The 15972-nt window shown below is 37.0% G+C and overlaps 1 protein-coding gene and 1 pseudogene across 1 annotated transcript in view; one reads left to right on the forward strand and one right to left on the reverse strand.

The window, feature by feature from the left end:
* The window catches only part of LOC115382019 (ceruloplasmin-like), a 1704-nt pseudogene extending 1580 nt beyond the window's left edge, over nucleotides 1-124 (reverse strand).
* A 6179-nt stretch (nucleotides 125-6303) lies between these two features.
* Nucleotides 6304-15972, forward strand: part of LOC115382020 (contactin-associated protein-like 4) — an 84781-nt gene continuing 75112 nt past the window's right edge. The window contains 2 exon segments of the mRNA XM_030083665.1: nucleotides 6304-6319; nucleotides 7360-7470. Coding sequence (XP_029939525.1) covers nucleotides 6304-6319; nucleotides 7360-7470 — 127 coding nt within the window.

A 15972-nucleotide genomic window follows, 5' to 3' on the forward strand; every position in this document is an offset into this window, starting at 1 on the left:
GCTGATTAGCTCTGCCTCCCATGAAGCACCGCATAATGTAGTTGCATGGGAAATTGCACCATTTTGTTTCTGACTATTTCAGAGCTAATTGCATTGCGGAGAACAGTTTATCGTCTACCAGCATTACTGGACATAATACAATTTCGTAACTGAAGAGTCAGTAGAGTTACCTGGCGTGTTGTTGATAATCAGACAAGGACCTTGAAAAAACGAACAGATATTTCTCTGTTAGCAGTCAGATGGCAAATTTTCAGCTGGGCTGCCAGACTGCTGGGCATCGGTCTGCAGCCAAAGCATTGTTTCAGTCTCTGCCAAACTACACTATCAGGCAAACTATTAGCTGACTGACAAAACCAAAATATAGTGATGATTATATTGACTCAACAGAATACCTTCATTTCACAGCTTAGAAACAGAAGAGAAATGGAGAGTGAGAAATTGAGTCACGCCTTGGATTAAGGACTCAGGAGAAAAAAAATAACCTAAAAAACAACAACAAACTTTCTAATCACAGCTAAGTAGATGATTAACATGAACATGACTTTTAGAGAAAGTTATACATTTTAAGAATAACTTAGGAGCAATACTTCTGCAAGCCTTGTTGAAACAAAGAAAAACTAAAAACAAACTCAAGATGACCGCATTCATGTCAGCATTTACATTGTTATACTCACACTGTGGCCTTTGGTTTTACAAATGTGAAAATCTCTACAGAAATTAGTTGGCAGTTGTACCCGCAAAATAAATGAGTCTTGTATTACTGTAGACAGGGTTAGAAGATAAAATGTGAACCTCACCAGCTGAAAGGCAAGACAGAATAACTTCCATAGTAAACTTCTTATACTTAACCATGGATGTAAACATTTTCATTCAACCAGTCTGAAAACCTAATTTATTACAAACACAATTTAGTCCCATAAAGGTGGCAGTGGCTTTATGAAATATTAGTAACATGCTTTGAGCCAAAACACCAGATGATAAATCGCAGCATCTTTTTTACAATGACATAACCTAGACCGCATCGGCTCGACTCGTTTCACTGCGCGTCTCCTTGAATGAAAATTTGCAACTACCTGTGGACACGGTCCATCTTTGTTTGAATACCAATGCAAGGAAAGCAAAAAGGCTGCAGGACTTAAAAAGAAAGAAAAAACAACAACAACAGTGGAGCTTGACAAGTTTGACCTCGAGTCGGACCACAAACTGGACTGGAAGAGCCATTATTCACTGACAAAACACAAAACTGCTTTTTATCAAAAAAACAACAATGATTTTTTTCACCAGATATTACTGGCTGAAGCACAACATGCCAAGTTAATTCAATTGGATTCAATTTAACTTTATTTATATTGCGCCAAATACACCGTAGTTATTTCTCTGCCCTTCTGCAGAGAAAAACCCACATATTCCACATGAGCAAGCATAAGCATCAGTGGAAAGGAAAAACCTTCCAGCTGCTAATTAGCCTCAAGCTACATACTCTGATTCTTTAATTTAGGTGTGTACAATACAGGACATGAACTCTTCAGTGACATCTGTTAGAGAGACTCGAGGTGTTTTGCATGGACCAGAAGCAGAGAAAATTCGTCATGAGGTTTCTGTCATCTTGATGAGCACAGAAGTGAAGATCTTGGTACAACACACCAGCTGCTTGATGTCTACCTGATTAAAGAGCAACTCGTGTGCGAGTGTGTGTAAAAGAAATACGTAGAAATCTGGGAATATTACATGTGATTATGATAATTTACTTTGAAATGTAAAGTTTACCAAAACAGAGTGCTACTTAGAGTTGAAACATGTTTTTTATTTATTTGTTAACTTTAGATTCTTCATTGTGCTATCAAAGACTCTAAAAGTCTGTATAATTGCACAAAATCAATTCGTCCAACACCTATGAAGATGTTGCGCTGCTGTCCACTACAAATATTGCTAAACGAAGCACCGTATCAATTGAATCAACTGCCCCAAGTGGCATCAGTTGAACTGAGGGGCAATTGTTGTCATTAATTCCACAAAATTGGGTTAATGTCAAGCCTTCTATCTTTATGTCAGTTCAGTAGCTCTGTATCAAAATGTTGACTCTACAGAGATCCTAGAGACACAGTAACTATTACGCTCAGTTAAATGCAGCTGAAGTATTTATCTATTTCCTGTCATACCTTTGGCTCTTAAGAGTGCTTTTGTTGTTTTTGTTTTCCATACTTAAATATGCAAATGTGAAAATATTAAAGATTAAAAGATGACCCTGTTTTTTGAGAAACTGCGAGGGCCGTGATATGATACTGCACACTATTGTACAGTAGGCGGCGGGATGCACCTTTAAGCTGTTTGTGATCCGCTAAAACAAAATAATAAGAAGAAGTTTGGTGAAATAATACCCCGAGTGTGGCAGCGAGTGGCCCCTCCACAAGATGGCGCCGCTGAGGTACATCAGCGTCTACGTTTACGATGTATATGTGAATAACAGGTTGGATGAGGAGCAGACACACCAGTTTTAGCCAGGATTGGAATTGGATTCCTGTGACTGTAACTTGGATTGAGCAGATATGGATCCAGACTCTTTACTGCTTTAATTAAGATCCAATTGCTAAAAGCAGTAACAAACTGCTTCAGACTCCAGCTTGAGTAACCTAAGTTGGGCTCTACTGTCTTGTATTCATGAGGCCCATAGTTCTGGGAAAAAAGAAACATTTAGAGGCAACTAATAAATATTGACATTAGGGTGAAATGACCCATCCTTTCATATTTCCATTCCCATTGCTACTTTTGAATCAACCTGAAAACCCCTGACCACAGTGTCACAGACAAAATTATATGAGTGATCTCACAAACAGTGCCACATAGTTAGCTGTCTCAAATTATCCTGATGCTGTTGTCTACCGGAGGCAGTTTTCAGGTCTTTTACTGATGGTAAGACTTTCACTGCTATGCACCTGTGAACGCTGTAGCCCAAGAGAGTCGCTGTAACGACAACGCTTGACTTTCTCTCATTTTAACCTCAACCTCAAGTGTCTGCCCAACACTTTCCTCTTGTAATGTCATTCAGTCCGTTTCTTTGAATGTGTGTGATCAGCCAGCACCCTTGCCTTTAGCTTGGATTTAAGGTTAAGTGGACCATCTTCTCAAAAATCTCAATAGCAACACATTCAGAGACTGACAATGATTCGGATACTTTAGATTTCCAAAAGACATCTGTCTTAAAAAGACAGATGTCTTCCTTTTTATTGTCATTTATAATACTGAAACAAGCAGCTATTACATTCATATGTTATGAAATATGAAATAATAAAATAAAATATGAAAGTGAAATCTTATATGAGTAAATTTTATATACGTTTCTAGTTGTAGGTTGAAAATATAAGTTACTTATGGTTTGTTTTGGTATTACTTTGTATGTTTGCAAGATTGTCACTGGCAGGCAGAGATCTGTGATGGCTTCTTGTTTAGTTTCAGGCACACATACTAATTGTGATTAAAAAAAAAGTTTTTTTGGCTACACTGTGTTGGTAAAGGGTGAAAGGTTTGTGAAGAACAAACAGACCAAAAAACAGAACAGCTGTTTTCTGCACAAACAAGTAGCGCAGGGCCTCATTATCCTGCTAACTGACAAACAGAGAAAGAAGGAGGCCGGAAGAGTTTAACAGGTTGACACAGAAATCCTGGTAAAGCGGCAGTGTGTATTTTCACTTTATTTTGTTGATAAAGGATGCTTTCTGGTACTCAGCATATTTCATTCTCCTCTCATGTGTCTGGGTGCAACACAGTGTCACTAAAATGGTCAGCTGGCATACGCTCTGCAGATGGATTGAAGAGGCTATCTTTATTTTCTCAGAGGGGCAATTTGCTGCACAGTCAGCAGTCAACCAAGCAGCCATCAGCCGACAACAATAAACAGGCAATGAAATACACGAGAAAATCCCAAGAAAAACGCAGTGGATGGACTTGCTGTCTTATTCATTTGATTTGTGCAGCACACCAGTAGCATCATGAGAGCTATCATGAGACACACACACACACACACACACAGAAATTGATATGTACCCTCCACCCCCACCTCCACCCTATATCCTGGACTCATGTAAGCTTATTATGTGATACGGCTGTATATATGAGAATCTACTGTACAAATGAACAATCATTTCAAAGGAAGATGTCCTCTTTGCGTGCAGAATGCTGTCGAATGAAGCATAAAGCTGTGGAGACCCATTCCACACACTTGCAACTGGCCAACAATTACCCACGTCTCTAGTAGACAATAGAGACTTTGGAGGTGGGGACAATGAGTAATGGCTCTCCTTAGACCACCTACAGTTCTCAACTTGTCTTTCAGCTTTTAACATTAAAGTACAAAAATAATAATAATTGTTGACAGCTCTCCCTGCAGTAGCTGATGGCATTAATTAACTTCAAATATACATAATATGCCTCTATGGTCTTTGCATCGGTTTTGGCTTACATTGATCCCACGTCGCTGTTGTTCAAACAAATACGAGTACATGTTTTGCCCATTTTTATTGACAATTCTTGAAATACACTCAACAATTGAAGGTTTAATACTTCACCAACTGTAAAGGGAACACTGCAGGAATTTTATTGTACTTAGCTCAAAGGCCTTTGGCGTAAGAGGTGGAACTGCTTTAAAAGGCCTTATTTTCTGTAATATTTTTCCCCCTCAGTATCATGATAAAAAAGGACCTAAATATTTTTCTTTTATACTAGTTGCACTTTTAGAACCGAATATAATGTAAATGGAATACAGGAAAATTAAAACCTAAAGCTATAGTTAGGTCAACATTCAACATTCAAAGTAAACGTCTCTGTCTTTTACACTGATGATATTGGTTTGTTTGCTCTGACATCAAACAACTACTCATCAGCTGCACTCAGTGAGATTATACATGCAGTGTATGATATAGAGGTCTTTAACTGAGTTCCTCAGGTGATGCATGAGAGTTTTATTTGAATTTGTTTGTGAAGTAACTTTAGTAATAGAAGGATCGATTTTATCCCTTTCAGGAACGACCAGAGATTTAAACAAATCCTCCCTGTAGTGCAGCCTGGTTTTACAGCAAGTTATAGAAATTACTCCTCAAACAATGTATTTTCTTGAGTGGGGATTGGAATATTTGATGGTTTTGAAGGTATTTTTTCTTTTATTAGATTAATACAAATGTCTTTTTGTCTGTTTTTTTTTGACAAAATCAAGACCGGGGATATTTAACATTTACAGGAAAGTTCCAGTTTGGGTGTAGCAACGCTCAGAGACAGATGACAGTTAAAATTTTCCTGCCTAAAAGATATTGTACATTATTATTGACATCAAAGTATTCCTCATAGATTTATCTGTCTGAAAATGCAGTATATGATCAATAGAGGTGTGTACACAAACTGAAGGGATGGAAAATAAGAGCGGAGTTGGACTGACGGGCTATTCAAAACTGCCAACAGCTTGTGGTTTATAGCCTCAGATAATGAAAATCGCTTCGCTCTGTGCTTGAAATGTGATGTAGTACTGTTGACAAAGTAATCTTTGCGTAGAAAGATAGGACTGTCCACTTTCTCTCTTCTCAGAGTCAAAAACCTTTCAGAATGAAAACGTTTGGATTACACCTACTCAGTATTTATTTATAGACAAAATAGCTGTAAATTGACTTCACCTGTGGTGTGTGTGTGTGTGTGTGTGTGTTTGTGTGTGTGTGTGTGTGTGTGTTCTAAGGTTTCAGCTGTCTCAAAGCACTTTGCATGATCAGTCACATTCACCCACTCACAGGTCAGTTGTTGCAGGGCAGCCAGTTAAGCCACTCAGCCACTTGTAAGAGCAACACAGAGGTTTGGTCTCGCCCACTCACACTGACTTTTTAGCACAGGGTAGCAGACATGGACATCAAACCATCAACCACTGAGATTGGAAGATAAATCTTACTCCAACTCAAGCCAGGACACAAACACACATCTTTTTTAGCGAAGTCCAGAAAACAAAACTGCATTGCAATAATTAAATGCTTGTTAACACAACAAAGGGAATGCTTGGTTAGATGCAGATGGAAGCATTCAAGTGTCACACAGAGACTTGATTGTTTCCACAAGTGATGCACATGAATGCAGCACCCACATAAAACCGAGTGTGAACTTTAACTAATGCACAATCACAACCTGAGACATGAAATGTATCAAAACATAAACATAATGTCAACAATGAGATAAAGTAGAAAACATGAAACAAAAAGACAGCTCCCCAGAGGAACACATTTCCCAGAAATTCCTAATAATTATCCTGTTACAACACAGCAAATTAAGAGTAACATGAGAACTGTGCAGGGTAAAGATACAGGTCAAGCGGTGCTGATTTAACTGGTGACCTTGTCAAATGGTGTGAGGCTGATGTTATTATAATGATGGGGATAGTAAGTGACTGCACTGAAGCCTGTTCAGCAGAGTAAAGTCTATGAACTATATGCCAAATGTTCTTTGTAGGTACATATGGTTTTTATTTTTAAAGTCAAGTGTAAATTCAAATAGAGAAATATAAAGAAATCACGTACTTCCATACACACAGCACTGTGCCGCCGCTGACGACAAAATGTTTAAATTAAATGTGAATAAGAGCATTGACTCTATAAGTATTTCTGGGGCTTCCCAGTTTCCTTTTTACCCATGTAAGTGTTTATGTCAAGCATGGACTTAAAGCTTGTCTTAAGCTGCATTCATATTTGCCTTAAATTTCCAGTAAATAAATGGCATGTTGGGCAGGATAATAATTGACACAGAGTTTATATTCTCAGGCATGTGAAATTTATTGTCATAATACATTATTACAATACTTTATTATTTAAAGTTTGAGTAAAGTGCCGCTAGTGCTATTTTTCTCACTGAGGTGATGTGTGTGTATATATCATAGTCACCCATAACTTCAGATAAGTGTTATGGTGTTTTATGCTTCACAGAAAAGAGCCGCTTGCAGATAGTTTGTGTTCATCAGTCAGTAATTCAGGTTAAGTTTGGATTAAACTCCAATTGATGTCGTTGACATTCACAAACAATAAAGTGCTTGGGATACGTGAAGACCTCCTTTGACTTTTCTCTCCCAGTCAAGTCAAGTTGTCGTATTTGTGCAGCAAGCTGTGATTACTTTATCAATCTCAATCCTACAGTCACATCTTCATGTTTAACCTTTCAATTAAGATGTGACCTACTTCACCTTGAACTTTGCATCAACATAATCATTAAATAATAGTGAGTCGTCATTGTGTAATATTTTCAAATTATTTTAAGGTTTCTAATCACTATTCTGCATCTACTGTTTTCCTCTCTCTCTCTCTCTCTCTGTGTGTGTGTGTGTGTGTGTGTGGTGTTTCACAGAGGTGTGTGACAGCCCACTGGTCTCCAGTTTGCCATTATCGTCCTTCAGGAGCTCCTCCCAGCTGTCAAGCAGTCATGGACCAGTCTTTGCAAAGGTCAACAGGAGAGAAGGTGAGGAATCATGCATCCAACGCTTTTATTGAGAATACATAATTTATTACTTGCACTGACACACAAAAAAAATACAGATTAGTTCAACATATTAATGATTTGACTTAGCTGATTTAGGCTGAGAAACAGCTTTGCAAAACCAATAGTGTAATTTTTGGGCTTTTTAAATTTCTAAATCACTGTAGTTTAGGAGGCACTTCAGTTTATACATATATATGTATATATATATATAATATATATATATATATATATATATATATATATATATATATATATATATATATATATATATATATATATATAATTGCATGCAAAATTCAGTTTATAACTGTGGATGTCTACATGGGTTAGCAAATACATGCAAACACACCTAAACTATACATTTGACTCGTGCTTTGTATTCCATTTATTTCAAGATTTTGCTAAGATTAATATTGTTCTTGATTTGCATCTAAAATTCCCAGTATGTATGTTTGACAATTTTTAATGTGGTTCAGACAAACACAATAATCAAAATGGAGAAATCCAGATGCTGTTTGGTTTTGTAAAGGCAAAAGGGTGGGAAAAAAAAAACAACTGGAGATTGTAACTGCCCCAGAAAAATGGGCAAACGTAATGAACACCCAAATCACAACAACTGCTTCACATAAATGGAGGGATTTCTCATGGAAAACTGTATTAGATATTTTATTTCTCCCAAACAAAAGTCCAAACAGAGTGGGGATCGTCTGTTATAAAACCGTTATGGGACAGGCTCCATTTCACCGTCACAGAAATCCCAGGTTATGGTACTGAATTCATTCATGTCATTTTATACTGAGTAATTAGACCTAAGTATACCTAAATGGCTTGGCACAAATATTTTATCAAATTTGAATTAACAACACACAACAACAATAATAGTGTTTATTTTTCTATATGTTTGTTTTTATGCTGTCATTTAGATTTTGCAGACACGCCAAAGTCTACTACGTGTGTGTTAATGCAAGAGTTAGTGTTAATGTTTCCATCATGCTGTGGAGCTTGAGCAATAATACCTCAAGTTTCTGCTTCACACATTTCTTGTATTTTGTAAAACTGCACCCTTACTCATATTGCTCTTTTAACAATGTTTAGAATAGTGTGGTGCTTTTGGGAACACTGATTACATTTTGAGTAAAGAAGACATGGTTCCTGTGAAGTAGCTGAGACACAAAGAAAGCCTCGTCTTCCAAGTTTAATAGATTACCACAGTGAGGGAGATCACATTTTGGTATAAAGCATTTGTACAAATACCAAAGCTACTATGGCTGCTTTAATAACAAACAAAACACGTTAGGAGAAAGTGTATGCATAGTTGAAAGCTAGAGGGGCATCACAAAATGAAAGAATGAAAGTTTTGTCATTAAAAAGCAAGGTTTCTCTGTCCATATATCTGCTTGTCATTTGTGCCAAGACAAAGGTCAAAGACATTCAGTGATGAACAGTAACCAAACATCAGTGTGGCAACATTGCTGTTTCTACTGTTGTGCTTTTAAACCCACCACTGTTCTAATTTAACTGATCTTCACAATGTAACGACAGTCCCATATATTGGAAAGCCGGAAGTCAGGTAAAATATATATAAACAGTTCGTGTTAGCTCCAGCTGCATGCTTATCATTCTTCTCTACCCTTTTCCCTTACAGCAATGACCTTTTGCATTTCTCATAGATGTGTTTGGAAGCATGAGCTGTGCTGGGTTTGCGGTGCAGCCCATCCATAAAAAGTTAAGGCTGTGGTTGGTTGAACTTCATGCACTTGGTCAGTTGTTGATACCAACTGTCTGAAGCACCTTCAGGCTAGCGAAATGGTAGCCGCCACCTGAGGACAAAGCGATGTCCCTCGCTCAGATCTCACATTGCAATTTTTCTCACTGAGATGTTCCGTTCCGTTGGTGGCATTGGTGCATTTTTTTCCCCTCAGTGCAGGAGAGTCTCTCAATGGGACACTGAGCACAAAACATCAAAGGTAAACCGGTGCAGGATCCACACAGTTTGAGAAATACCTCCGTGATAAATGCATGGACAAAGGAAGACAGATTGTGTATGATTAATGGTCAAGTCTTTTATATTAATCAAGATGATAGACAGGCAGACAGACAGACAGACAGACAGATAGATAGATAGATAGATAGATAGACAGATAGATAGATAGATATAGATAGATAGGATAGATAGATAGATAGATAGATAGATAAACTCATTACTGTGCAGCGTTTAGAAGTGAAATACAATTATATTGCGTTAGTACATTAAACTTTATCTACAGGGCCACCTCCACTCAATACAGGCATAAAACTGAGCCGTGAGTCACCAGCCAAAGTAGAATTCAAGAGGGAATTCTTGACTGGATGCTGATGCAGGGTTTATAAAGGGCTATCAAGGCTTGTTTTTGAGCTGTGCAGATTTTCTCATTTACAGAGCTCAGTGTGATCTGGGAGTCTGGGATTTATTCTGTTTTTCCTTCATGTGTGAAATAATTTGACCTGCTTGGACAAATACTGGGCCAGCAGATTATTGTTTTCTGTGAAAGCTTGATTGTGAGGTTTCTACATTTTTTTTATGCAAACACAACCGACTTCCTTGTAGAAAGAAGTGAAAATGCGGTCCTGCTTTCTTTGCACTAACAGGTCCTTCCAAATGATCAGTCAACAATCATATTCGAGAGGAAGACGTCTGTCTGTGAAGAATGTATGAATTCAGTCAGAACAGCATCAAAGATAGATAACTTCAGAATGTGTAAAACTTATATGTTCTTTGAGGAGAGAACAGAAGAAAAATGTCACTGTTTTCACAGCTTGTGATAATTGTTGTAATTCTCACCTATGATTATTCTTGGTGAACAGAGGCAACAGAAAAGTGTAAAACAGAGATGGTTCAGGTGCCTCGTTGAAGGAGGCAGTCATGTCAGTGTTGAAGATACAGAACTCGTCTCCTGGGCTGTCCCACGTGACATTCAGTTTCTTTGACTCATGCGGGGACTGAAACATGGTGGCCTTTTAGTCTCCGCCAGACATCACAGTTCTTCCAGCGTTGAGCCTCACTGTAAAATAAACCGTTTGGCTTATTGGTGCTGGGTATTTTAAGGAAGTGTTGGGAGAGAAGATCCTCTGAAGCTGTTGTTTCTTCAACATTATCAATCAGATTCTTGAAAGTAAAAAACAAAACTAAACATGAGCTGTCTGGTAAAAGCCAAAATATGATGCTTAGTGTGAGACATTATTAGTTTAAAGTTTCTTTCAGTCATGCACAAATCAACTTGTGTTTTTATTTGACTGTTTGATGTTTTCTCGAGTCTGCTAAAGAAACAGTTGTCACCACTGCAAGAGGTAATAGATTTTATCCCTCTGCCCTCAAAATAATTAATTAGAAGGGTGGTACATTGACTTTTACATGCTGACAGGTATGTGTTGAGTTGTTGCTCTGCATTAGGACACAGCTTAGACTTAATGAGGCTCAAAATTAAAGGCGTATTGAAGATTTGTAGTGTAAAAAAATTTATTACAATGAAAAGAAAAGAAGAATGGTTATGCAGTATCTGTCATGTTCAAAGTTATTGTTTTACTTTATTCAAGAAGTATGAGAAATGAAAGTTATGTGTTGTATCCCAGGAATAAAAATGATCCTATGGATTAAACAGTACATGGTGCACACTTTGCTGCATGCGTTTTTTAGACCAATCCGTCCGTTGCTTTCTCTATGTGAAGTACGTATTGGCCAAGCATAAAAAAATGGCTTTATCATGTAGAACTGTTTTTCCTATTCTCAGACCGTCAGCAAAAGTGCAATCTCACAGTTAGAACAATCATATAGTCAACAACATTCTGCAGTATTGTTGGAACAACTTTAATTTTTTTCAAAACATGTCAAATTTAAAAATAAAATTACAAAATTAAGTTGAAAGAAAAATTAAACCCCAGTTTTTTTGGGTTTTTTTTTTAACAAATGCTGAAAAACAATGGATTAACAAGCAGGCCAAATGTAATTCACAGAAAGTGTCCATAAAGAAATCCCCACAATGTGCAGATATTTACATAACTTGAAAAATGAACAGCAATATTTCCAATTTAAAAAAAAAAATAACCCCAACATTTTGGCACTTGAAAAACGCATTTAAAACAAACAGATGAATTGAAAAATGCAAACGTGAGCTCATACACTCAACACTCAACTATACATAGATATGTGTTTGCATGTGTGTGCATCAGTTGTCAAATTTCCTTTAAGCAAATTGTGACAGTTTATTACACTACAGAGGGTGAACAGTCCCCAGTTTATTTTAAAATGTGGAAGTATTGTAAGACACATTATCAATAATGCATCGTTTTAGTTTGACAGATGTAATGTATTTTCACTTTGTGAAGTCATATCGTATTCATTTTGCATTAATGTGTATTCATATTTTAAAGGCTCACACTTTATTATAAGCCATTTTTTCGCTCCCTGTATTTCAAATCTGCCTCTGTCTTGTTGCACGCCTGTTGGAGTGTAGTCCTGATTTTAATTCAGCCCCATTTGGATACCCTGAAATGATTAATATAACTTCATTCCATCTTATAGCTAAATGTTAATGGAAGTATTTAACATTTAAAGGCAAATGTTAATGACAGTATTTAACATCTAAGCAGTTTCTGTTTTTCAGTGGACCATACTGATAATTGCACATTAGAGACACTGTAATTAGGCTGATGCAAACTTCATCAACCCTCAGTAGTAATTTTTTAAAATTTAGATATGAGACAGGGATATACGATTAATAGAAGGTGCACATAAAATTTAGTTGCATGTAGAGAAACATAGTGGAGGTATTAATTTGTGTGTGATGTTTATGTACTCTCTGCTTCCCCCGATACCCCTTTAATGCTGCTCTTAAACACCTTATCTAGTTAAATTCCTCAGCTTCTCCACTCAAATCCTCTTAATCTGAGGTAGTCACACTCTCTCCATAAATCTAATTATATGGGTAAATATTGCTTGATTCCTTGACAAAATGTAGCTAAAAGCCTCCCATCTAAGCTTTCTTTCTACATTGCTTCTACAGCTCTCACTCAATTTACTGAAAATAGCCAGAGTTGCTAATCCATGACAGCTCATTAAATATCACATTTTTATGCTGTGACTATATACCCTCATTTTGCAGCAGTTACTAAAATATCTGTGTTTCATAGTTTTACTTTCAGTTGCACTGATAAAATACTCTGCATGTTCACAAAAATTGAGACTTGAAGAAACAACAGGCATTCATGGAAACTGCATGGTTAGCATGTTATAGCAATGCTATAGCAGCTATCGTAATGGGCAAAAAAATTATTAGAAGTAATTTTGTTGCTCCAATTGATTTAAATCAGTCAGTGATACAAAGGCTCAATCTGTCAAATAGCTCCTTACTGCCAGATAAACTGTGATACAAAGTGCTATAAAAGTGATTGATAGAAAAAAACATTCAGACATAATTCCGCATAAACTAATTAACCATATTATTAAATGTGTTTACATAAACACAAACAAATTGTATTTAAACTTAATTTAAAATTCCTTCAAACAATATGCCTTCCTCATAACATAAATCACTTTGGAAAATCTTAAAAAAATCACCCAAAGCCCAGACGATGACATCTCTGGACTCTTGGTGGCTTTTTCTTTCTCATAATAGCCTGTATCCTTTTCTCTGTGCCGATCCTGTTTTTATTGTCTTCCTGTCTCTTTTAGTGTCTCTACCTTTCCTTCACTTGCACTGAGTGGAACAAGAGTACGCCAATGCTAAGCAAACACTACATTTATCTGGGGCACACATCTGCTCCTCCCATCGAAGCCATTGCCCCGACAAGCTGTGTGTCAACCCCAATTTCCAAGTTGGCACCAACACAGTGGAGATTGCAATTAGAAGGCAAAAGATAGAAACTGTGACCAGGATGTCGTTTATTTACTGTCTTATTAGCAGAGACAAAAACTGACATTAGTTCTGTATGTAGAGATGCCTCTGTCTAACACCAGAAGAGATTGGTCTATTATGCGGTGCTACAAGAGATGTTGTTGAAATGTGTCTCTGTGGTCCAGAATCCATTATTTTACACAGTGAATGGTGGTAACTGGGAGTAGGACCTCATTCAGCTTTTAGGCCTGTGCAATCTCTTGCAAATCTTATTTTCAAATCAGTGTTTTGCAATGAATCACACTTGAAATCAGCACAAGACTTACATATTATATGATTAAGTTGAAATGGCTCAGATAGAAAACTAACTGGACCTGCCATAAACTTAATATAAAACATTTAAGCAAAATAAATATCGCTGTGTTTCCAGTACTTATACTGGAGTTAATCATCCTTGAGCTAATCTGACTTGCATTATTTATTTGTGGCATTCTAATGTTGTTACAATTTTATTACCTTTTTTTTTTTTTTTTTTTTTTTATTTAATCTTTGAGTCACTTTGTATCATGCATCTTGTCCGCATAGGATATTTGCTGTGTAAGATGTTATAAGTTAGTGGTCTGAGTTTAATGTTCTGAGCAGACACTCACCAGATGTTGAAGATACATTTAAGCTTTTAAAATATGACTCAACTCAGGTTGAGTGAGGTTCTAGTAGGGCTGTCTGCTTTATGTAGCTTATATGATTATAAAGCTTGTAGCTTTGTATTCATATAAACATGTAGCTTTTCTGGAATGAGCTACTCAACATGAAGCAGTTGTGAACATGGTCATTTGAAAAACCTTGTGTTCTACAACACTCTGCATTAAGGCTTAATCCAGGGACATACATTTTTTAATTTTTCCTTTTATTTTTTGTAAATGATACCTTTTAATGATAATGCAAGGATTTGAGTGAAAAACTAATCTACTTTTAGCTGATCCCAGGGGTGTGCGGAGGATCCCAGCTAGCACATCCCTACTGAAAATATGTTGGGCACTGTGATGGAGTTTTTATTAGGAGTAGCTCAAGGACACTTGTGAGACACTTACAGTTTCAGTGAGAACCTGCTGCTGTGGGAAGTGAACTTGTCATCTCTGAGCTCCTGCTCCATCTCCCAGCCCTCCCGCCATAAAAAAGTCATAATCCATTGCTGACACCACATGTCCTTGGCCTGAATCCTAGCACTGAGCCAGGAGGAAGCATCCAAAATAACATTCTCTTTGATGCTTTCACTCCAGCCCAAATACATCCTTGTATGATTAGCAGCAATGACGCATATTTACTTATTTGGAGGAATTCACTCATCTGTGGGAAACTCGCTGGAGAAGTTGAGCAAATGTTTGTAGCGTGGACGATTAGGACAGGGTGACCTTTTAAATGAAACCGGTTTTCTTTTTAGTGTGTATTATATGGACTTGTTTTGCTGTTAAATCCTGCAAACTGGTAAATGTTTCCATGTAGTTCCTTGTAGAATCAGTTTTTGCTTAGCAACTGTGTAAATTATTCGTCAATCAAGTATTTAACCTGAACCTTGAAGTAATTTACAATAGTCAAGGTTGACTATTATAAATGCATGACTTGAATAAAGCTGTTTTCTTTGTCGAGTATTGTTAACTTTCATTTACTTGAAATGTAGCTTCTCATTCCAGTTACCACATACACATTCTGCTGTGTTCATGATATTGCAAAGTACACAGTAGAATGAGGGTGAGGGCAGTGGTAGAAAACACACTTAGGGTTCACATGTTCTAATCCCACTGGAGACAAGTTACCACTGGAGGCCTTTGATCCAAAGCGTCACACCATGTCAACCCACTGCTCCGAGTGTGTGTAGTTAGAGTAACTTTCTCCAAGGGGATCAATCATATTGTTTTTTTTTTTTTCAGATATTTAATTTTTGTTGGATTTTGTGTGACTGAACCTTTTTAAAGTGACATTATTCTTTGGTTCCTGTAAAATCTTGGTTGAAAACAAGTCCTGTGGATGTGTCAAAGCATAAACACTTTGGCACAGAGTCCTGATTGCGACCAGTGTTTTCTTGTTAACATCAGATCTAATGATTAGAGTGACTCAGACCAGTTGTGAAATCGGTTCAATGTAGAGACACTTGTCTGCCGCTATATCTTAAAGATGTTATCAGTGCAGCACAAACACAAAATATATGATTTAGTTTCAAACTAAAGAGATAAAATACGACTACTGACCTCATAGTCTGACTTGGCTGTCTCTCTCAGTAAACGGATGGGACATGCTGTATATTGGATGTGACAATGTTGGAGTGCAGGAAAAGAGAAATGGCCGTGAACTGTAACCCCATCCTAGTTTCATGGCAGATTGTGATATAGTGAAGAAAATTAATCTATTGATTAATGTCCAGGAACATGAATTGCCCACAATTTTTGTATCCCAAATGATGACATTCAGACTAATACATTTCAATTGGAATCTTCTGTGTATTGGCCACTCCCTCTTTCCCTATTAAACAATGCATATGCGTGATATTTTTGTCTCTTTTTCTTCAGACAGTCAGATGTTAACCGTTTTACTGTTATGGCCATGCCCTCACTAA

The sequence above is a fragment of the Salarias fasciatus genome, chromosome 23 (assembly GCF_902148845.1).
Source record: "Salarias fasciatus chromosome 23, fSalaFa1.1, whole genome shotgun sequence".
Classification (NCBI taxonomy): domain Eukaryota; kingdom Metazoa; phylum Chordata; class Actinopteri; order Blenniiformes; family Blenniidae; genus Salarias; species Salarias fasciatus.